Below are 24,523 nucleotides of genomic sequence, written 5' to 3' on the forward strand. Positions count from 1 at the left end.
CTCCTGAGTATATCTTTTCAAGATAAATAGAATTAAAATCTCTGAAATGGTATATGGTATAAATAAAATAGAACAAAACCAAAAATATTGCAGTAAATAATTTCTGGCTCTATTTAACCTCAGTCTCCTATTTCTGGGGCTTTAAAAGAAGTTCCTAAGAATCTTAGGTCTGATTTACTTCTCCCAAGATTATTGCCATACTTTTAATTCATATTGCTATAATAGTTATGAAGGATAGAATAAAAAATACTAGTGCTATGAAAATTCTGTTTTCTCAGCTTTGTTTTTAATTATGTACTCTATGTATTATGTGTATCTCTTCATTAAATTCCTGATTACTAAAGTTCAGTTTTTAATAATATCAATCATTAAATACTGATTGCTAAACAGAGGAGGAAATTAATATGTGTCTCATTTTTCTACTTCTTTCTTTTGAGCCAGTCCTTCTTTTCAGTCATATTCTTAGAGAATTTGAAAAATCATCCACAGTCATCCCTAGAATCTATTCCACGGTTCTAGAAATTTAAAAGATTTTTATTAATTTTATAATTAAATAAGTCTAGATACGTCTGGATATCATTCTAGAAATTCCTAAAATGAGTCTCATGATGTATGTATATTATGAGTCTCATAATGTAGTGCCATATTCTTCCCTAACCAGTCATAGGAAGTGATATTATTTTTCTTTCAATGAAACCAAGACCAGAAAATTAGACTTGCTAAGGTCTATATGATAGGGTGTTCATGTTAGATTAGGTTTAATGAAAGCTCTGTGCTTTGAAAATTGGCTTCTCATGCCACTCCAGTTTCTTCAGTACCTATACTGCAAGGAGGAGTACATAGTAACTAGTCTCAGTGTCCTCACCTTTTGTTTAATTTCACTGTGTCACACTTTGTCCTACCTTTTTTCTGAAAAGACTGAATATAAAGTATATCATCCTAAGATTCCTGTTAACTGGAATAATAGGCAAAAATTTTTTTTTTAATTGTCAAAAGGCAAATAATGCTATCTTCTCTACAGAGTTCAGCTAAGAAAAGATACAAATCAAATCTCAGCTGAATGTTCAGGTTTTCTCCTTTCCTGTTAATTCCCCCAGAATGCTTTAAATAATGGCTTCCTAGGTGGCTCGGTGGTAAAGTATCCACCTGCCGATGTAGGAGCTGCAGGAGACACAGGTTCACTTCGTAGGTCAGGAAGATGGAGGAGGTAATGGCAACCCACTCCAGTGTTCTTGCTGGGAGAATCCCATGGACAGAGGAGCCTGAGAGTCTGCAGTCCATGGGGTTGCAAAAGAGTCAGCCATGTCTGAGCACACCTTAAAATATGCTTTGTGTGTTAAAAACTCTTACTTAGAGATAAAGTTATTCTCAGTACCATAGGCTGTATCAACAGATTTTGTTTCTAAAATGAAATAAATTGGCATGTAGTGACCATTTCATTTTGTGGAAATTTATTATTTCCACAGAAGAGCAAGTATATGAGTGCTTTTTAATGCATTGAAACATTGCTAAATATTTCAGAGAGATGAAAGATTCAGAACCATGTCACCACTTAAATATTTAATAGTTGAAAAAGGTGAGATCATTCAGAAGTTTGGGATAAGGATTTAATTAAATCAGTGCTTCAACTGGTATCATCTATATGATATATTATGTTTTTTAGAGGAAAAAACCCTGTGTTTTTATTTATTACATATAATCAATGATATAAAGTTGAATATTAAGCAATTATTTTTAGAGTAGTTTTGTTTTTATTTCTCATGTGAAACCATACTTTTTTATTTTACATGGATTCTTCTATAGCAGAATGTAGGATGCACTTGATTCTTGTAAATTAAGAATGTATCATCTTTTTCTGTACTTTGTACAGAGCTTAAGTATTCTGAACCCTAAATTTGTTTTTAGTAATTTTAATAATAATAAAATTATCATCTTGAACCCTGGAAAGAAGCTTAAATGTTAAAACATTCAGAAAAGAAGTAGATAAGTGCTTACAAAATAAAGACAAAAAAGAAATGAGACGAATAAAAATACCTCAAAGCCACAAATTTTGAATTTTAAGTCAGTCTATATAATACCCTGGTAAATTTCCATTCATCTACAAATATATACAGAAAGTTTTGGGGTAATCAAATGTGTTAATTTTTTTAAAGACTTTAAGGAACAGTAAAAGGGAAGATGCCTTATGAAAACAGATCACTGGCATGTCAGTGAACTAAGAAGAAAGATGATGAAGTGAAGGAATGTGATGGAGTGCTTGCTGTGCTAACAAAAAAAAGATGGTATTATTTGAAGTGGAAAGAGTTAAGGGAGGAGGTATCACATAAAATAAGACTGTATTTTTATTAAGAAGAATGTTTAAATCAAGGCAGAAAGCAATGTCTTTTGAAGAATAGTTTTTCAATGTTCAGTAATTCCCTGAATGCTGAAATAAGACTAGTATGAAATAGGATAACAAATAATGAATTAGATAATTGTGATTTTACAGGCCTTTAAGATCAGTGTTTTGATTCCAGCTTTAGTTCTAAACTAACACTTCTTTATATGTTGGTGAATTGTCTTCGAGATATTTTCACTTTTCTGTTCATTAAATTAATGCTATAACTCAGGGGTCAACAAACTACAGCCCTTGGGCCAAATCCTGTTTCTTTTTTGTGGGTCCATGACCTAGGAATGATTTTTGCATTTTTAAATGGTAGGGGGGGGAAGTCAAAAGAATATTTTATTGTAGCATGTGGAACATTATATGAAACTAAAATTTCAGTGTTCAGAAATAAAGTTTTATTGAAACACAGCCACACTCTTTCATTGTATGTAATCTGTGGTTGCTTTTGCACAACAGCAGAGTTGAATAATTGCAGCAGAGACCATATGGCACAGAAAGCCTAAACTGTGTAGTACTATCTCCCTGTTTGCCAAGACCTGCTGAAACTGGTTAGAGTGTCAAGATGACATTGACAAAGAGATTGTTATAAAAGAGGCTGTGTGAAATTATTTCACAAGTTGAGAAAAGGAAAGTTGCTTATTTTTTCTCGGGATGGTTACAGGTCATTCTGCATGGAAGCATGCACTGAAAAGAGTTGATCCCCTGAAATTTCCTACCTTTACATTTTTATTCTTCCTTTTTATATTATTTTTTCCAGCTGCTCTCTCTTCACATGCCAAACACACGCACCTGCACACTAAGTAAACTCACCATGAAATTACATTAAACCCTTCAAATATAGAACTGTCATATGGAGACAGTACAGATTATTAATTCCTCTTATCTGGGCAGGGGGTACCCTTACAGAGATTTAAAGATAAATTGAATTCTTGCTCTTTGAACTGTTTTAAAATGTGTTTTTAGAGTATTTTTGCTGCACACATTGCATTTTTCTGTTTATTACTTCCTTGTATCTAAGTAAAGATATTTCTTCTGAAAACCATGATTAACTTTTGATTTCTGCTAAATTTCTTAGTTGACCCCACATAAAATCATAAGTTCTATAGGAAATTTCATACAACTAGGAAAGACACTCTATTGATCAAGTAATACATCATGTCTTAATATAGCATTTAAAAATCCTTAAGTGTTTACATTGAATCAACCTGCTTTGATTGAGATGAGGAAAAAAAGCTGGACCATTAGTCCTTAGATGAATAATCTTTAAGTAGCTTTTAAATGAGTAAACATCAATTTGTTTATGTACTCTTTCTTTAAGCACATTTCAGTGTTTTTTGGTTCTTGTATGTAGAACATTGTTTGGGCCTCCTAAGTCTTCCTTCTTTGGCATTTACTCACATTAATAATAGGCATTTATTTACTATTTAATTTATAGCATGTAACATCCTGAGTATCTTGGTAGGTAATGTTTTATAATATGACCAGGTTACAGTAATGATAAAGATGGCAGTAAATAAATTTTAAGATTATCTCTTTAGAAAACAGGTTAATTTTGCTTTCGCTTTATTAGCATTTGCTTAACATGTAAAGTGAATTAATTCAATCCTGAAGTTTCAGTTCTACTGAAAAATAGCAAAAACCTTTCTTGTGCTTTGAACCATCTAATACTTGTAAAATTGCCTACAGTAGCCTAAGACATCACTTGGAGTGGAAGTGACACATCTGTGAGGGATTTAATGCTTATTATGGAATTGCCCTTCTCAGAATTGACTTTAATACAAAAATACGGTATTAACAAAAGATCTCCTTGACAAGTAAATTTCCCTAATAATTGAAAATGGAGCAGTGAGAAGGAAAAAAAAAGACAAGACTCAAACTATTTTGAAAGATAAAGTTTTTCAGTTTTATGGGTATAGTTATAGAAACAGAACAAACATGCTGAGGAAGGGTTTCTTAGAACTGGTATCCTGCTAAAGAAAATTAGATGTGTGTATGGCCGAAAGAAAGGTTAAATTTCTTAATATGTATAGAATTTATCATATTTTAGAAACTACCTCTTAGTAACTCATTAATTGGCAGTGATACATTTTATCATAAATCTTTGTGATGATAAATGTAAAGTTTTCTGAATATTAATTCACACAGTTCAGTTTTTGAGGATAGGAAAAAAAGACTTTATATATTCACTCATTCAACAAACCATTCTTGAGTGCCTACTATTACATTCCACTGTGCTGGGTGCTGGAAATATACTAAAAGAACAAATCACATAATGACATTTCTGATTTCTCCATGGTGCCGTCTTCTTCTGTTCTTTATTTTCCCACCCTAACTTTGTATTTTGGAACTTCATAAAGAGTATGCAACTATAAAATACATACTTAAGTATTTAACTCACATGGCATTATGACACCATAATGAAAGAAGAAGCCACAATATTTAACATGGCATGTGACAACCTAGAAAGTAACAACAGGCAGAAAATTAGCAAGTCATTGTCATGAAAAAGTCACAAAAAAAATCAGTGAAACATTCTGATAAAAGATGGGTCTAACGAGTTTTGTGTTCAGGTTTTTAAATATCTTTTTGTTATTGCTATTGGCTTCTCTATTTATTTAGATTCAGTACTACAGAATGGATTCAGTAATGAGAATGGAATAGTAGGAAAAGGAAATCTGAATGAGAATACTGAGCTGTCTTTGACAGCTTCTTTAAAGAGTAATATGAAAATGTACAGTAGAGTCATTCTGTACATAGTCTCACATGTAGTCTGCTAACGTTATGACAGTTCGATCAGTGTGGTACTGCAGGAAAAAGTAATCAGTGTTCCACTCCCCTGTTAACCTTACCTGAGCATCTTCTCAGCAAGACCAAACCAGATTCTGACTGGGGTAGTCCTCTCTGTCATGGATGTTTTTTAAAGCCAGGTATTTTTTTTATCACAAGGTTCTCCTCAAATAGTATGAACCTTGAGATTTCAAGCTCAAGTGTCTGTTTTTAAGACTGATTTATTATCTGGCAAATTTGTTGGTGATGGAGCCTCCTAAACTTCTGAGACACTTACTGTGCTATAACTTCCTCTTTAACAGTGTTTTCTTTTCCCCACTGCAAAACCAGGCTCGGCTTCCCTCGTGCTCATCTACCTATAGTGTATCTGAGGTATACTTTGCACGTGTTTTCTTACATGGTCAACAACATGCTCGCCCTCACCATTCTTCTTCTTTTATTTTCCTTTTGCCTTAATTTATTTTGCCTTGCACTTCGCACTTGGCTGAAAGGGATGACGGTACCAAAGGGAAATAGTTAGCTGTTTTAAGGGGAAATTTGTATATTTTCATACAGTACTTTTTTCTGAGTAACTTTATTCTGGCAGTCACTGTATCATATTGAAATGGTTAAAGCCTAAACAGCCAACTTGATTGTTGCCACCTTAATTCCATAAAGATTCCTTTGAACTGGGTAATTTGTTATTAAACTGTTATTGGCTATGACAAAGATTCCAGTTTGCAGACTTGTATAGGTCTGTCTCTGGTAGCTGAAGATTTAGAATGAATTAGTAAAATTTTGTCCCATTAATCATAGAGGAAAGCATCCAAATTGATTATTAAATGAGAATTTCATATGATTCCCCTATTTTTATATAAAATAGAAGATTCACTCCCTTTTAAAAAACTGATTAGGTTATTCAGGAAAGTAGTCTCCTTGATGCTTATATAAGGTTTGTACAATCTAGGGCTTCCCAGGTACCTCAGTGGTAATGAACCTGCCTGCCGGTGTGGAAGACTCAGAGATGCCGGTTTGACCCCTGGGTCGGGAAGGTCCTCTAGAGGAGGAAATGGCAATCCATTCCAGAATTCTTGCCTGGAGAATCCCATAAACAGAGGAGCCTGGCATGCCACAGTTCATGGTGTCACAGAGTCAGACACAACTGAGCACACACACATACAGCATCTTAAAATCTAGAAGAGCTTATCACTTGTGAGATCTGTGTTCTTTTAACAGAGTATTTTATGTGAACTTTGACCTATGTTCTTTGCCTTTTTAGAGATTTAATTTCTTACTCTTATTGTGTTAAACCATAGCATAAATGGGTTTTCTAGTTGTATAAGCCACAGTCACAGAAATTTTTAACAGACTTTGAATATCCTTTCAGCCCACTGTTCAAAGCAGGGGCACTGTTGAGTAGCTAAGAGAAAAGAGTATATGTACCTCAAAATATGATTAGTAAATAACAAGACTTTTAATAGCCTGTGAATTTTTAAGTTCTTAACTTTTTACTTTGCAGACATAACCTATTTCTACATGTATTTACTTTGTGCAGGCTATTATAGTTGGTATATGCAGGCCAGTATGTCAACTTAATTTCTGATTGCTGAAATATTATGTCTGAATGTCATACAAAAAACAGAAAGATGGCACTATCTAAAATACCAGGTAATGTATACAGACCACAAGCAGAAAATCATCCTTTGACTTTAAAACTTTATAAATAGCCTTGCAAAGAATGACACTGCTAAACCCGTAGCTTCACAAAGATTAATTTATTGAGTCAGTAGAATTACAGCCATCTTCTTTAATATTTTCCTTTGCAAGTTGCAGCTGTTACAGATTTTTTTTTCCTTCTTAACACTGATTTTTGGAGAATTGATTTTTTCTTAAAATGTGTATTTGTAGAGAGAAACAAAGTAATGAAAAGAAAATGAATTACTTGTGATATTAGTAAAGACTTTTAAAAGAGAGGATTGGTACCATCTCATCACCACATTTCCCATAAGTCTTAATCCCCCAGGATTATGATTCCTAGTGTAAAAAATATATAACCCATTTCTTTCTGCCACTTCATCCAGGCAATTCTCCATTTCCCATGAGAGTATTTAAGAAGTCTACCATTGGCATCATCTCCAGTCACAGCCTACAGCATCCATCAGGGTATCACTTTCTCTGTGACAGCATGTGTGCAGCAGGGCTCTCAGGTTGGAATGCACAACTGGTTTCTGGGGGGATGGGATTGTGTATGCTGTGGCCTTTGCTCCATAGCACTCCGCTCTCAAATGAGTTCTGGCTTCACTTGGGTTTGTTTTGTTTTCATTATGACACATGAGATTTATTTACTTGTCATGAAGTGTGTTTCTCCTTCTGTCATTTGTGGCAGGGTTTCTACATTTCTATACTCAGTGCCCCATCTCTGTGGACTCCATAGGTGGTTTTATGTTTCTCTTACTCATGTGACAGCCTGATTAATGTTCATCTCCTTATCTCATCTCAATCTTCACTACGGTTCTGTTTGGAGAAGATATTATTGTCACCTCATTTTGCAGATAAGGAAACTGAGGCTCAAAGAGGTTAAATATCTTGCCCAAAGTCATAAAAGCTGCCAGATGAGTAGCAGAATATTGTTTTGTCTTAAATACAGTGCTTTTCACTTTTCAGGATTATTAAAAATCATCAACTCTCTGAATGGCATGCAGTAGTCTTGTGTTTTCACAGTATATATTTACTTGGTTCAGGTTGATTATGTAGTTTTGGATTTTGTCTTATCAGAAGATACAGGTGTATCTATACAATACAAAACTTGAGTTTAAGGAAGTATTAGAAAGCCATTCCTTTCTGTAACTTACTATTTTTCTTGTATTTATTCATTTAATAAATATTTGTTGAGCACCTACTATACTCTGCTTAAATACAATCTTCTAGCTATTTCTTAATCTTTGAAATTGACTTGACACTTAAAATGCATAAATATTATGAATGTAATGAGATCGGTGGCTTCAGTTGCACACTATTTTTCACCCCCTTAAGTCAAGTTAAAAAAAGGGGAGACGGAGCAGGGGGAACTCACCTCCAGATTTCTAACTAACATTCAGTTTTGTTTCTGCAATGTTCATTTTTTAAAAATCCTTTGGAAAAAAGTGCTTTAGAATTCCCTTAGCTTAAACCAAAGCCAGAATTAGTACTATTTCTTGGTAGAAGTGGTGTTCTTTCTGACTTATTTGGAAAATTGAAGTATATACTAGATATAACTCTTTCATGATTTGTAACAGTATCTAAACCCCCGCCCAAAAAATTGAACCCTGTAAAATCTTATTTTTAATGTCTTAGATTTCCCAGTAGCGAGATTCATTTAGATAATTTGAGATTTTGAAGCTAAATTGATTTTTCCTGTTGAGTGGGCAGAGACTGAAGCTTAATTAATTGTTTTTACTTAATGCTTAAGAACTTTTAGGGAACTTCCCTGGTGGTCCAGTGGTTAAGACTCCACACTGCCACTGCAGGAGGCACCAGTTCAATACCATCCTTAGGGAAGTAAGATCTCACACACTGTGCAGCAAAAAAAGAACCTACCTAAAGAAAAGGTGACATTTTTAAGTTGTAACCTGCTAATATGCAAAACAGTTGCTGTTGGACCTCTTAACCCACTATTAGCATACCAATTCTGATCTAAACAAGTCTTGATTGACAGTTTGGAGTTCTTTTGGACAGTGAAGCTCCGTATACTTCTGGATCAATCTCACAGTCAACCATATTTATTATTATGATGGTCACCATCCATCATCATTATTATTACTTCTATATTTTTCCAGTAGTCATGTGTGGATGTGAGAGTTGGATATAAAGAAAGCTGAGTGCTGAAGAATTGATGCTTTTGAACTGTGGTGTTGGAGAAGACTCTTGAGAGTCCCTTGGACTGCAAGGAGATCAAACCAGTCCATCCTAAAGGAGATCAGTCCTGAATATTCATTGGAAGGACTGATGTTGAAGCTGAAACTCCAATACTTTGGCCACCTGATGCGAAGAGCTGACTTATTTGAAAAGACCCTGATGCTGGGACAGATTGAAGGCGGGAGGAGAAGGGGACGACAGAAGATGAGATGGTTGGATGGAACCTCAGTGGACATGAGTTTGAGTAAACTCTGGGAGTTGATGATGGACAGGGAGGCCTGGTGTGCTGCAGTCCATGGGGTCACAGAGAGTCGGACACAACTGAGTGACTGAACTGACTGCCTGATGATAGAGCATTTACTTTGGTCAGGGATCATTCTAGGAGCTTCATGTATGTTACCATTACATCACTATATAGTAACTGTCTTGGCACCAACTCCTGTTTACAGACCACATCTCTCTCCAGAGTTATAAGCACCTTATATATAACTCAGCCCCCAAATCCGTACCTTTACCCACTAATCCAATATATGACACTACCCAATCACTCAAAGTCTAGAAACCTGGGAGTTATATCCCTTATAACCAATCAGATCTAAGTCTTACAGATTCTGCCTCTTTTGTTTCTTTAGAATCTATGCCCCTTCTCTCCAAAGCCACTTTCAATTACTTAGTTGGATTTTTTAATCTGAATTATTAGATCACTATCCAGACTAGTTCCTCTACCCTCATAATTTATTCCACAAATATCACTAATCCATCTATGCACACATAACAGAATGAACTTTTAAAAATGTTAATGTAATAATGTTATTCCACTACTTGAAATCTTTCAATGGCTCTCCATAACCCTTAGGAGGGCTTCCCTGGTGGCCCAGATGGTAAAAAAAAAAAATCTGCCTACAGTGCAGTAGACCTGGGTCCAATCCCTGGGTTAGGAAGATCCCTGGGAGAAGGAAATGGCGCCCCCCTCCAGTACTCTTGCCTGGAGAATCCCATGCACCGGGGAGCCTGGTGGGCTACAGTCCGTGGTGTCCCAAAGAATACAACACGACTGAGGGAGTAACACTTGCAACCTTTATGACCTGGTCTCTGTCTACCTGGTCAGCTACTCCTCTTACCACTCCCTGTTATTTAAAATTAGTTCAGCCATGCTTTCTGCCATTCCCTAGTTGACAGGATCCCTCGCATCTATGAATTATGCTGAACTTTTTCTCTGACTTCCTGTCTTTTCTTCACCCAAATTATAATTGTCCCTTAAAACTGTGTTCTTACATCCCAGCTCATAGAAATCATTCCTGATAACCTTCCCCTATCTCCCACCCCCAACTGAGTTAGGAGAATCTATTACATATCCCCATAGCAGTTTGTACTAAATTCTGTTGTAATACTTATCATGATGTATTGTAACTGTAAGTTTTACTTTGTGAATTCCTAGAGACCAGAGGCTGCTTTATTTTTAACCTTTCATTCACAGGCTAGATTAGTTTGGGGCAAACAGTAAATAATAAATGTAGGTTGAATGAATGACATTAATTATGCCCTAATTGCTATATCTATAATAGTATTCACTTTGTTATTAGATTATTAAACTCAGTTGGGTAAAGACATTGATTTACCTTCTTTATCTAGCACACAATAAGCATTTAATAAACACATGTTAACCAACTCATGAATTACATCCCAGTATCGAGTATCTCATTATATATGTATCAGATGTTCCTAAGATTTGTATGCATTTTTCTAATTCCCTGAAGCATATATTAATCTAGGTCAATGCTTTTAAACTATTTTAATTCTATACTGCCTGAATGTTCCTACAGTTTACGCTAATATTTCATTTTTAAATAAATCATAGGGGTTGCTGGCACAGTTTTTCTTCAGTGTAGGCTCAAACAATATCAAACAATCATCTCCATCTCTAAACTTCAGTTCCTTGTTGACCTTGAATGTAGGAGGAGGAAAGAGTCTCATAAGCTGTACATTTGACTTTCTTGCCCTGCTGTTGAAGCTCGAAGTTTACATAGAGCAATGCAGCTTTGTTCTCTGTGACCCCAATCAGTCTCCTTGACATCCTGTTTGAAAAACACTGAGAACTAAAAGTCTGTGAAAAATCACACTGTTATAAATTCAGATGGGAATCAGTTTTGGTCCACACACACACACACACACACACACACACAAAATAGAAAGCTGAGGTTTATTGTTAAGTCAGTAAGTATTTCTTTTTTTTTTCCCATTTATTTTTATTCATTGGAGGCTAATTACTTTACAGTATTGTAGTGGTTTTTGCCATACATTGACATGAATCAGCCATGGATTTACATGTGTTCCCCATCCCAATCCCCCCTCCCACCTCCCTCCCCATCCCATCCCTCTGGGTCTTCCCAGTACACCAGCCCTGAGCATCTGTCTCATGCATCCAACCTGGGCTGGTGATGTGTTAAGTCAGTAAGTATTTCTTAGTTAACTTTCAACAAAATTGTAGTCACAATCTAATGTTGTTGATTGATAAATAAGTTGTATTCAGGCCTCTGATTAAAGCTTCTTCATCTGTTACCAAGACACAAAGGAAATATGGGCAGGCAATTTAACTCGAAAGGAAGCTCAAAATCTAAATTTCCAATAACTTTTTTTACTCTGTATCCGATATTGAGGGAAATTGACATCAAAATGATTTTTACTGCTCTTTTCCTTCATGTGTCCTTATGCACCACAGGGCAGCATTGCATCTCCATTTTTCCTTTTCTTTATTAACCCAATTGTCTGTTCTGCATAGGAGATAATACCAATGAATGCTTGCACCACTTCTTGTACATTACAGAGATTTAATGAATATTAAACAGTTCATGGCCATACTATGATGTGGTTCAGAGCTTTATACACATTTGGTTTACTACCAATCCTAGTCTAATTTTTAAAGGTTCAGATAAATATCTTCTTGACTACTAGCAATGTCAATTTTCTTTTACACATTTACAAAAATGTGCATTTGGATAAAATGGAATATATAGCCTGGACTTGAGGATGAATAGAATTATCAGTTATTTCTAGTCACCTTATTTTTCCCCTTTGAAAAGCATATCCTTTCTCAACCAAAGTTCCTCATCTAAACCAGTGCAAGAAGTGGTTTGGCCATTTTCCCAAGCTATTGCGAAGATGGTGCTCTTCTCAATTCGTAAAAGAGATGTTAATTCATTATATACAATGGGTGTACAGTATATTAGGGCTTAATTCTCTGTCAGAATTGAAAAAGATACAGTAATTCTTTCTTTCATTCTTAAGTATTTCAGTGCTTCTCAAGAAGCACCATTTGTTATTTAAAGCTGTACTTAAAATTTCTTCTTTGGGAATTTTCCCTATTGCCTTATTTTTTGAATACTGAAATCTCTATATAGCCTTATGTTTACCATGTAAACTTAAGAGCTGAGAGTATGAGGCACATTTTTATCATAAAACATGGTTTTTTTTGAAATAGACTTTTCATTTTTCTGAAAGAATCAAGAGCTTTAACCAGCTTCTTAACATATTCCAAGGATGGTCATGCTTTGGCGGAAATTAATCTTTTACTGGTTGTCTCACAGTGCTTAAAGTTGAGCTAAAAAGTGAGATTGGGCTAGATTTGAGTCCCAGCCCTAGATGTGAATCACAGTCCTAGATTTGAAACCCTGTGCTGCCTCTTACTAGCTTTGTAATCTTAAGCACTCGATCATTAAGTTAGCTTATCTGTACTTCATATTTTTATAAAATGGGAATGATATCACCTTAAAGATTGAATTGGTTAAGGCTGCTTGGTGCAGTGCACGATATGCATAAGTACTCAGTAAATATAAATTTTATTATTATCAGTACTGATTATCATACTAAAGGCCCAAACATAAAGTTATTTTAGTTTGAACTACTCTGCCAAACATATGCTACATTTGTCACAGAGTAAAATGTGTCTTCTTCTGTTATGGTTATTAGCTACAATCTGACTGAAAAATCAAGTATTATTAGCTTCGCTATCAATTTGATGCAAGTTAATGTCAACACTTGTACCATTCCTGCCTTCTTTTTCCTAATCATTGTCAAGTATATTGAATATGATATATATGAACATATATCTGAGATATATCCTTTTCAATTCAATGAATTGACTATCCTCTCCAATTTTTATCTTGTTTTTTTCTCCAAAATCACTTCCCTACTTAGTGGCTGCATTATTTATGCACATTGACCTCGCCTCACAGAAGAGTATTGCTAAAAAGAATAATGCTTTTTATTATTATTTTAGGGTAGGAAAAGTTTTCCTTGACCCTCTTAGTGCCCCTGATTGGATCTGAAAATTAAACTGATAAAGATTAGCAGGAATAAGCATACAAATTTATTTAATATAAATTTTACAAGGAAATGAAGACCCAAAGAAATTGTTAAATCCAATATTAAATTGTTAAATCCAGGTGGCACTAGTGGTAAAGAATCTGCCTGCCAATGCATGAAACATAAGAGATACAGGTTCAATCCCTAGGTCAGGAAGATCCCCTGGAGGAGGGTATGGCAACCCACTCCAGTATTCATGCCTGGAGAATCTCATAGACAGTTGTTATGCTAGGTTTGATGGAGAGAGATGGTCATGGAGAAATATGATGGAACAAAAAGTATGAGCTAAGGATAGTAAACTGAAAGAAACTTAGTAAGACCTGTTCATTCTTATTCTTCTTGGTGTCCTTCTATCTTGGAAAAAACAGTGCTTCTTTCCTCAGGATATAAAGAGGACACCTCTCATTTGAGGGTCTTATGACCATTTTGAGGGGCAGGGGAAGGACAGGAGACCTTGCTTTCACCATTTTCTCATACTCCAGTTTATTCACTGTGCCAAGGTGCCATATTTACAGGCAGCACATCCTGAACATCATCATTGTATTGTCCTTGAATTTCATTAGAATTCTACTGTCTGTCATATTCTAAAGGTAGTCACCAACTTATAAGTGGGGCAAAACAGTTTCCAGTGAAAACAGCTTCATAAGTGGTTGCCAGATTTTTAGGCTAGTTCTTAAAAGTTTATATAACCCTTAATAAGCTGAAATGTAGCCATGGTTTAACTGAATTAAGGGTCAAGTAGACATATATGGATTAATGTAGGAATCTATATGCTATTTGTAACATTACTGCTGAGAAAATGCTTTTTAACCTCTGACAGAATTCAGTTTCTCCAAAGTATTTTTACCCTGGCAAATTCTGAATGGCATCAGGATCTTATATTCTGTTTTCTTCTTGCAGCAGCTTAAAATAGGACACCTTTTTTAAAATACACATTGTTGTGGAAGGTAAAAGTGGGAGGGAGCTAGCAATTTGGGGCAAGGGCATTTCCGTAGTATCAAAAACCAGTGTTTGCTGAATTAATTTATAAATTGAATGTTTATATCAAGGGTTTATGTCTATATAGTTACATTTCAATAAACTTTCTATGGCATGTATTATTATATCTAATTTCTCTTTCTAGTGAATGCTGATATTTCTGACATATTAAAAACCCTCTGTGTCCTTAGTATCTTGTCAGCAAGAGACAGGCTTTTGAGCCAGCTGAGCAAAGTAAAATGAATATATGACTGTGAATTAAAAGCAGCGATTTCTACTGCATAGTCTGTGCATGAGAGAACTAATTTGTTATGAATGTATTTTAATAGTATTTTTAATACTTTTTAATAGTATTTTTAATACTATAAAAATAGTATTTTTAATCCTATTAAAATATTAATGTTATAATTTTAAAGGAGTTGGATTTTGATTATCCAAAATCAAAATACTTTATAGGAGTATATATTTTGCTTTCTACATGAAAGTTTAGTCAGAGTGCCAGATGCAGATACAAAACATATGTTCAGCTTGAAAGTATATAATGGATCTTATAACCCTGAATTAATGTAAAAATTGGAATCAATATAATAGTTTTTTACTTGATTGCTTATAATTGCTAACCCTACAAGTAGGTCATGATTGGACTTTCCTGGTGGCTTAGACAGGAAAGAATCCGCCTGCAATGCGGGAGACCTAGGTTCGATCCCTGGGTTGGGAAGATCCCATGGAGAAGGGAATGGCAACCCACTCTGCCAGTATTCTTTCCTGGAGAATAACCATGGACAGAGGAGCCTGGCAGGCTACAGTCCATGGGGTCGCAAAGAGTCTAACACGACTGAGTGCCTAAGCACAGCGCAGCACAGGTCATGATGAATCATCAAGTATCTTTGAGCATCTATACTACAAAGTAGGTATTACCATATTAGGTATCTAGAAAACATAGCAAAAAGTAAATGTGGGGCCTCACTTAAGGAATTTACAAATTGGAATATTGTCTATTCTTTTAAATCATATTCTATGTATTCAGGCTGTAGTGTTTGGAAATATTGCTAGAAAAATGTCTTTGGCTTAAAAAGTGAAGCTATTTAGTGTTAGCTACAAAATCTATAGGAAAATTACCACTTGTGGGGTCTTGTATTCACGAAATAGTCATGGGGGAGTTATTTAAAAATTTACCAGTTTGTTGGTAAGTTCTCAAGAAAGAACTTGCGTAGGGCAGATTTTCCTAGAATAGATTTGAGTCCTTAGGGTCGTAATTTGTAACTTGAGAAATACAATACTATTTCTTTAAGCCACATTTTTTCCATACAAAGATGGTATCAGTTATTCTACGTTGGTGGTAAGGCTTATTTCATTTATTTGCCAAGTACACACCTCTTTGGAAAGAATTAATTTTAAAAAGCTTGATGTTATTCTTTATTTACATTGCTTATGAAGAAGAATGCCAATTTTCAGCCCTTAATGCTGTCCTCTGCCCTGCGAAGTCATAAAAGTCTACTCAGTTGAATTTAAGGGCATGTTTTGAATCCTGTGAAATCCGTTCTGATCATACTGATAGTCTTTCACATGTATTTCAGGCACTTACCTGTTTTATCTAATAACACCTCATTTTACAATTGCAGCTATCATTCTCCAAAGTAGATTAATCTGCAGTATTCATAGTTTTGTTAATCCTTTGTCTATGTCTGTGTCTACTATGTCTATTATTCAAGAGTTTTTTAAAATAGTATTCTTTTGTCTTCTTACAGAATCTCTCTAAGGAATTTTCAATTTATTCTCATTTTTAATAAGAATTACAAAATGTGGAATTATAAAGATCGATTGAGAGTTTTTCCACAGGGCACCCTACTAGCATCAATAGGCTAAGCTAGAAATAAAAGTGGATAATGTATGGTAATATTCTTTCCATTAGCTTTGAAAAGTTCAACTTGTGTAATTACGTGTATGTAACATCAGAGTTTTTCATAAGTATATAAATTTTATCATATTGACTTACTTCTTTTCAACTTAAATATTTTAAGAACCCAGATTCATATTTAGTTTTTCACCGAGGTATTTTTTTATCCAGGAATAATTATCAATACATTGGATGATAAATTAAAATCACACATAGCTTGTGAACTACGTGTAGTTATATCATTTTTGAATCTACCTTTTCAAGTCCTTTTGATTTTTTTCAATGTGAGCTTTGTTACTATAAAAAGCAAAGATTTATAAAACATAGTGATGTTATTACATAAACTAACATTATTTTTAATATGATAGCTAGATGTGTATTATGATTAGGAAACCTAAATTGCATATATCCCTGGAAATTGAGAGGGGAGAAGAAAGAAGATATGTTGGTATCAAGTGTTTTGCATTAAAAGAAACTCTTTAAAGAAAAAGAGAAATTAGGGGGCAAGAGAAAGTAAAGACAGAGAGATAGAGAAAGAAAACAAGCCCTGGTTTTCCATTCCTTTTTCTGCCTTGGTATTTTAGAAATTGGTCACTTATTCTGACTTTCCCATATTAAATAGTTGCAGAGCAAAAGCAACAACTTATAGAACAAGAGTAAATTCAGAAAGACCTTAAGGATATTTTTTAATTCATGTTCCATGAAACTTTGAATGGAATTCAGATTCATATGGACTTTTATAGCCAGAGTTTTCAATTATATTAGCAATTTTCCTTGTTCTGTTTCTAAGTCTGCCTTAGGATAAGAAAAGAAGGGTTTATTTTTGAAATTTTGTCCTGGCCATTCTGCAGTCAATATTGCCTACGGTCATAAAAATTGGGCTTGCTGCTTTATTTTTTTCTCTTCTTTCCTCTTTGGCATCTTGCTGCTATCCCAGCACACAGCAATTAAATCTAATTCTGTCTGGGCTGCCATGCCTAACTGTTCTTGTTGACAAGCATGGCATGAACTAATGCATGGCTCTTTGAGAATGCTGCTGTGTATATCTTCACTGAAAGAAAAGGTCTGTAGCAATCTAGCCCTTTACATTTAATATTAAAATTGCAGTAATTAATGATGAACATCTCTACAGTGCTTGACAGAGAAGGGAATTCCTCAGGAATGAAAGTAAAAACTGAGGGAGAAAAATGATCTTTTGTAGTCAGATACTGCTAAATTGGGCTTCCCTGGTGGCCCAGACAGTCAAGAGCCCGCCTGCAATGCAGGAGACCCAAGTACAACACTGCTAAATTAGTCATTGGTACTTCTCATTTGAGGAGATAGGCATCCATTCAAAGAATGCACATGAATGAGAGAGTAGTAAAGAAAAAAATAGGATGCCATTGAGACCTGAAAGAGGTTATAAGAGAAAACGTTGAGTCAATTTTTAATCTCAGATATTTGGCTTAAGAGACTGAAGTAGTTTGGGTGAAAATGAGACTGATTTTAATTGTCTTGCCATCAGATTTCACAGCCTAGTCATCCAGTGTTAAATATACCGAATATGACTTAACTCCTTCGTATCCATGACAGTTTCAAACTGTTTTTGTAAACAACTTTTTAATTGCCTTGAGTATTTTAAATGTTTGTTGGGAGCACTGGTTTAAGGATCATGTTATCAGCACCTTTTATCAGTTCCATTAAGCATTCATCTTGTTTCGTGTGTGCATTTTTTTCTTCATAAGCAAGTAAGTTAAACTATGCTATTTTTCCGAGTGAGAAAAACTTCCTTTTTATATAGTTTCATCTTGAGAAGATGGGAAGCAAGTGAGTGGTCCTAAATTAGGCATTTCATCTTTAGATTCCTAATGTCCAGTTTTTCTGTTTTCTGGATGTTTCCAGATAAATATAAGGACAATAATTGAACCATACAACTGTCAGTTACTCCAACCTTGATGTATAGGTTAGTGAAGTTTGAACAAACAAAAAATGTCGTATGACCAGAAGTTCAGAATTATCTAAACTGCCTCCTTTAGCTCATTTCCTTTTATACATAGCACATATACCTGTAATCTCCCCAGTTCATCTGTTTTAGAGCCATGTAGCACAGTTCAAGTATTCAAAGGACAAGTCAGAATAATATTGGGTTACTTGTTCAACCTTAAATGCTGCCATATAGCAAGGATCTCTGTAGCCATTCTCACACTACAGGTCAGTGATAGTAGAAGCATTTCTAAAGTGTTCATATAGGTACCACTCTTTCAGTCCACCTGTATCACTGTCCTTTTAATTATCTATCTTTCAGACGTAACTGACCTCTGTTTCAAGGCTTTGGTCTGAAATACTATCCCGATAGAGTTACCTACTTGGGCCTTGCTTTATTGAGTCATTTATCCTGGTAGATGTAGTCATATTATGTCATTGCTTTATGTTTTTTTTTTTAAATCACTTTGGTAAAAATATCCCACCCATAAAAGGAAATTTTGCTACTTGAGATTAGTCATGATGTAATTCAAAATATTTTCTTAACATACACAGTCTTTAAAATTTTGTAAGCTATACCTTTTGACTTTAAAAGACAATTTCAGAACAGGGATGATGTTGGTGTTTTAAGGTCTACAATGATATTTTAAAGGTTGGTGTAAGAAGTTTGAAGGGAAGAATAATCTGTAACAATCCTCAGTCTATTATTTATTACCTTATTTACATTCACCCACCTTCTTACTACATACAGTTCCCTATATTTCACTCTCTTAATAATTGCTGTTAAAATGAATAAGTGTATCTCATTTTACTGTAAAGGAACAAAATGGGATGAACATAGCTGTTCTTGTGTTTAATATAGTGACCCAAGCATATATTGTGCCTAAATTTTAGGCCTATTAGTTCACAGCAGTATAAAAGTAGTAATCTGAATGAATGAATTAGCATAAATGAATTAGATATCTCTAATTTACAAGTAGCATCTCTACTTGTAAAATTTCTAAGTCTGAAATACAGTGACTCTGTGAAAAGACTAAAGTATATGTGTGCCTTTTTTAGCTTAGATGAGTTAAAATATAATGCTAATACATCCAGGGTTGCAATTTATAAAACCAGCTTAACAACTGTTCTATGATTATAGACTGTAAACTAATCCTAAGTATCTTATTGCAGATATGTATGCAGAGGAAAGACTGAGGAAGGATGTGTTGATGGTTCAAAATAAATCTATCAGCAGTTGACTGAGACTGAATTGAACAAATACTATAATGGTCAATCTATATTATACTAAAAGGTTTTAATTTTAGAATTTCTAAAAAAGTCAAATGTTTATCATTTTCAATGACACTTTCTATTTCATTTTCAACAACTTTTGTTTTTCACATGTTCAGTAAAGAATATAGATAAGAAAAGAAAGGTGGGGGGGTGGGGAAATCACCTTCGATCTCTCCCATGTTATTTGCTATTAACATTTAGCAGAAAGAAGTAATATTGGTAGTGAATTTAAGAAAAGAGGAGAAAGTAGGCAGTTCTATAGAGAATGTAAATAAAGAATAAAGAAGCATGTATAGAAGGAAAAATTATTACTGAAGAATTCCCTATGTGGAAAAATTTTAAGAATAGCTAGTGTATAAGAGCAGAGCAGGCAATGGCACCCCACTCCAGTACTCTTGCCTGGAAAATCCCATGGACAGAGGAGCCTGGTGGGCTGCAGTCCATGGGGTCGCTAAGAGTCAGACATGACTGAGCGACTTCACTTTCACTTTTCAACTTTCATGCATTGGAGAAGGAAGTGGCAACCCACTCCAGTGTTCTTGCCTGGAGAATCCCAGGGATGGGGGAGCCTGGTGGGCTGCCGTCTATGGAGTTGCACAGAGTCGGACACGACTGAAGCGACTTAGCAGCAACAGCAGCAGCAGTGTGTAAGAGATCTAAGAGTTGGAAAGCTCTGGTGGATGTGTTTCTGTGGAGTTTGACCTGGTTATATTCCTCATGTAACAACTGAACAATGCAAGGCACTGCAAAGCTACTTGAAGCAACCCTGAGAAGAGCTGAGAGAGTAAATTGGCTAATGGTGAAACTGTCAACATTAGCAGTTACAATTTAACAGCATTCTCAGTCCACTATATATTTAGTGAAGGGAAAAAAAGATGGACAATACTTGGATTGAAATCTTGGCATTTGTATTCTTAAAATAAAGAGGGCAAAAGGATATACAGATGATCCCAAATTCTAAATGTAAAAAATCTAAGCCAAAAGATTTGTAAGTATAGTCAGTGTCATACCAATGCCCTTCGGTAAAATCAGTTCCCTCTTTTCTTTTTTTACAGTTCTCATTTTTTAATTAAATATATCAAATACATAGTAAAGAATGTATCTGACAAATATCCATACACTGACCAGCTTGATTTAATAAATATTAAGGTTGTTCTCTTTTCCTTAGGAATTTTTCATGACCTGAATCTTGACAAGATAAGGTTTATATTCAAACTGAGTTTTCACTGGACTTGGATGAAAAAGAAAACTACACATATGTATGTGTATTAAGATTTGAAAGTTATATTTTAAGTCATATTTTTAAAATAATGAAAATTTCATATGAATTTATGCCATTTTTTTCAATATGGTAAACTCATTTTAATATTATGATAACACAAAAGCTGAAGTCCACTTAAAAGTAGCTACAGTAGATATATCGTATAATCTTAGAAACCAAGGTTATACACTAGGAGAAAAACTAAAAAAAAAAAACTCACAAAACTAGAACTCGACTTACAGACATAAATTCAATTAATAGGTGTACCCTACCCAGGTCAAAAATTTATCAGGTAAAATTGTGAAAGACTTTGAAATGAATGAAAAAGATTATTGGCTGTCTTATCTAGATCCTTCTGGGTCATCATCTCCTTTTATCATCTGAGCTATTGTGTATTGAATTGTACTATATGAATAGTAATGTAAATGATTTTAATCCATAGAAATACATATTAAGTCCAGTTGGAGATGCAGTTAATTTTTGCTCAATTACTGTGTAAATTCATTTTGACATTCCTGATATTCCGTATATGTGTATTTTTTTATTCTCTTTTGAACAAATTAGACCATCTTCTTGGTTCTCTCATTAATTAACACTTGGGATAAAATCTTTAACACATGTTCATTTTATAATTGTATAAGAGTCATGATATTATCTTTAAAAAAAAGAAAAAACTTCTAATAGCTATGTCTTCTCTAAGCTGAAAGTTCAGCTTTAATGGCAGTGAATTTCCTGCCTTTCCTTTCCTTAAGCCTCGACATCCAGGCTTCCTTCGTGGCTCAGTTGGTAAAGAATCCGCCTGCAATATAGGAGACCCGGTTCCATTCCTGGGTCAGGAAGATCCTCTGGAGAAGGGATAGGCTGCCCACTCCAGTATTCCTGGGCTTCCCTTGTGGCTCAGCTGGTCAAGAATCCCCCTGCAATGCAGGAGACCTGGGTTCGATCCCTGGGTTGGGAAGATCCCCTGGAGAAGGGAAAGGCCACCCACTCCAGGATTCTGGCCTGGAGAAGTCCATGGACTATACAGTCCATGCAGTCGCAAAGAGTCAGACACGACCGAGCGACTTTTATCATCATCATCAGACATCCAAAACTTGAAAATGGAAAGGACTGGTATACTGCAAACAAGAGTCTAACAATAGTATCAAGCTGTATCTGTTAACTGTTTACTTGGTTAGGTAATGAGAGACTTGATCAATAAGATGCTAGAGTTGGTACCCCTTCCGTTCTCCAGGGGATCTTCCTCACCCAGAGATCCAACCAGAGTCTTCTGCATTGTAGGCAAGTTCTTTACCATCTGAGCCACCAGGGAAGCCCAATATGCACTACATGCGGCTGCAGTATAAGGCTTCAGAATACTTAGCTTTTATTTCTAGGCCTCAGGGGAAATCCCTAAACATTTTCTAAATCACTACTGCTTATTAATATGTTTTAGAAATGTTTACCTACTTTTATACATCCTCCATATACCTTATGAATACTATTAATAATTAAGCATTTAGAGAAATAAAAGTCACAGCTTTTTAAACTGATACTGTGTTAAAAAAGAAACAACAGGCCCAAAATGGAGTCACTCGTGCTAAGCCCTACATCAGCAAATCAAGGCTTAATACCTGGCCCTGTAGTTTCAGCCTCTCCCAGGAATGTAACCTTTACCTAGTCAGTCTGGGGTTTCCTGGCTAGTGGCACTGGTGAGGCAATCCACCTGATAGATAGCTGCCCTTCCCCACCCTCTTCTACCACCCCAAGTAAGGTGGTGGTTGTTCAGCCACTCAGTCATGTCCAGCTCTTTGCGACCCCATGGACTACAGCGCGACAGGCTTCCCTGTCCTTCACCATCTCCCAGAGCTTACTCAAACTCATGTCCGTTGACTCGGTGATGCCATCCCACCATCTTGTCCTCTCTAATCCCCTGTCGTCCCCTTCACCTCCTGCCTGCAATCTTTCCCAGCATCAGGGTCTTTTCTAATGAGTCAGCTCTTTGCATCAGTGGCTAAAGGTTTGGAGCTATGGCATTAGTCCTTCCAATGAATATTCAGTGTTGAAAATACCAAGGAAGGTAGCCTAACAAAATAGTTTTGTCTCTTTTTTATGACTTCCTTGTCTTACCACCTTTCTGCCTCCAAAAGCCTTCTATTTCTTCAGCTTCTCAGAGCTCCTTACTAATTACTAGTTGGGGTGCTGCTCAATTCATGTAATGTTGAATAAAGCCAAGTAGATTCTCAAATTTTCTCAGTTGAATTTTGTTTTTAACAACTACAATATAAAGCCTTTGATTTAGAAAGGAAAACAATGCAGTATAATACATGGTAAATTATACTCAATAAAAATAGTAATTTGTTTTGTTTTAGTGAATAAGTGATATGACATGACATTTAAGAATGTTAGAGGAGGCAAATAATTTTTCATGTATCTATTTGAAATCTTTGCTGAGATACCTGTGATTCTGATTTACAAGAGGAAAACAGAAGTTTGTTAACATGTGTACCTCATGTTTACTTGGGAGCTACCCAGGAAAAAATGAGTAACTCCCTAAGATAACTTAAACTACCAGTTTAAATATCATCCTCAACTAAAGACAAATGAAAGGTAGGGACAGGAAGCCCAGTTACAGATAGATTACCAGGAAAAGTTCAGTAAACAGGTATAAGGTTTGTTACACAGATTAAATCGGTGCCTTCTCCATTGACAAGATTACCTTGTGATTTAGAGTCATCCTTCTCTTCAGATCCAGAAGACTGAGACTGTAGTATAAATGGAAATTTGTTTTATAAATGTAAATTTCCCTTGCAAAAGGGTAACTTCTACTGTGTGTCAGAGCTTCTTTTATGTCTACTCTTTGACAAAATAATCTTTATGCCAAAGAGCCACATTTTGGGTCAGCATTTCTGCTACTACTCTAAGAAGATCAGGGAGAATCTAGTTAAAAACTCAACATTTCAAAATTCATTGTTAATGAAAACTAATATGGTTTTTTGTCAAGTATTAGAAAATGGTAATAGTTACAAGTGCTCAATAATTCAGGTTTTTATATTATTGACTGGACCTAGCTCATACAAGGGTTTTATTTCATGAGATTTATTAGTTCTTTTAAAGTTTCTATTCAAACACTTACCTAAACTATTGTTACTTGATCTTATTTATGAGAGCTGTCAAAATCACAAAATAAACTAGACAACTTTCTTTATAACAGATCTAGAATATCATCCAAACAAAAGAATGATAATAATAACAACAAACATAGTAATAGCTAATACTTATACACTGTTCACTCTGGGCCAGATGTTCTTCTAAGCAAACACCTTATTTCATATTATCTCATTTTCTTCACAACAACCCTATGAGGTAGTTATTGCTATTATTATCATTTTATATGTAAGAAAACAAAGAGAGAGATTATGACTTATCCAGTTTTAACAGCTAATAATGATAGAGCCGAAAGATTCAAATCCAGTTTGGTTCCAGAGTGCTACTCCCCAAACTGCCTTTATATCAGTTTTTCTTCACTCCTACATTCACATGCCTATTCTAAATGGTTTTCATTGCTACCAGAAATAGTCAAGAGCAGAAAGTCAATGAAAATTCAGGTCTGATTAGGAATACAGTGATTGCTGTTGTTAGGTTAGAAACATAAGATTTTCTACTAGTGTTTAGAGAAATAGAAGGCAAAAGGGTTAAGTTCCATTACTACTGTACTGTATGATCTAAAGCCAGTAACAATCCTGGCTTTTTCATCTCTAAA

The 24,523-nt window shown here is 35.0% G+C and overlaps 1 protein-coding gene across 18 annotated transcripts in view; it reads left to right on the forward strand.

Annotated features, from left to right (window-relative positions):
- The window catches only part of GPHN (gephyrin), a 520,258-nt gene that overhangs the window by 338,493 nt on the left and 157,242 nt on the right, over positions 1–24,523 (forward strand). For 3 of the 18 annotated variants that reach the window (XM_070469505.1, XM_070469507.1, XM_070469515.1), the window contains one exon: positions 5,504–5,545. The exons of the other annotated variants lie outside the window; for them this stretch is intronic. In XM_070469505.1, coding sequence (XP_070325606.1) covers positions 5,504–5,545 — 42 coding nt within the window. The remainder of the gene's footprint in view (positions 1–5,503; positions 5,546–24,523) is intronic. 18 annotated transcript variants of the gene reach the window in all.

This window comes from Odocoileus virginianus, chromosome 6 (genome assembly GCF_023699985.2).
Source record: "Odocoileus virginianus isolate 20LAN1187 ecotype Illinois chromosome 6, Ovbor_1.2, whole genome shotgun sequence".
NCBI lineage: Eukaryota > Metazoa > Chordata > Mammalia > Artiodactyla > Cervidae > Odocoileus > Odocoileus virginianus.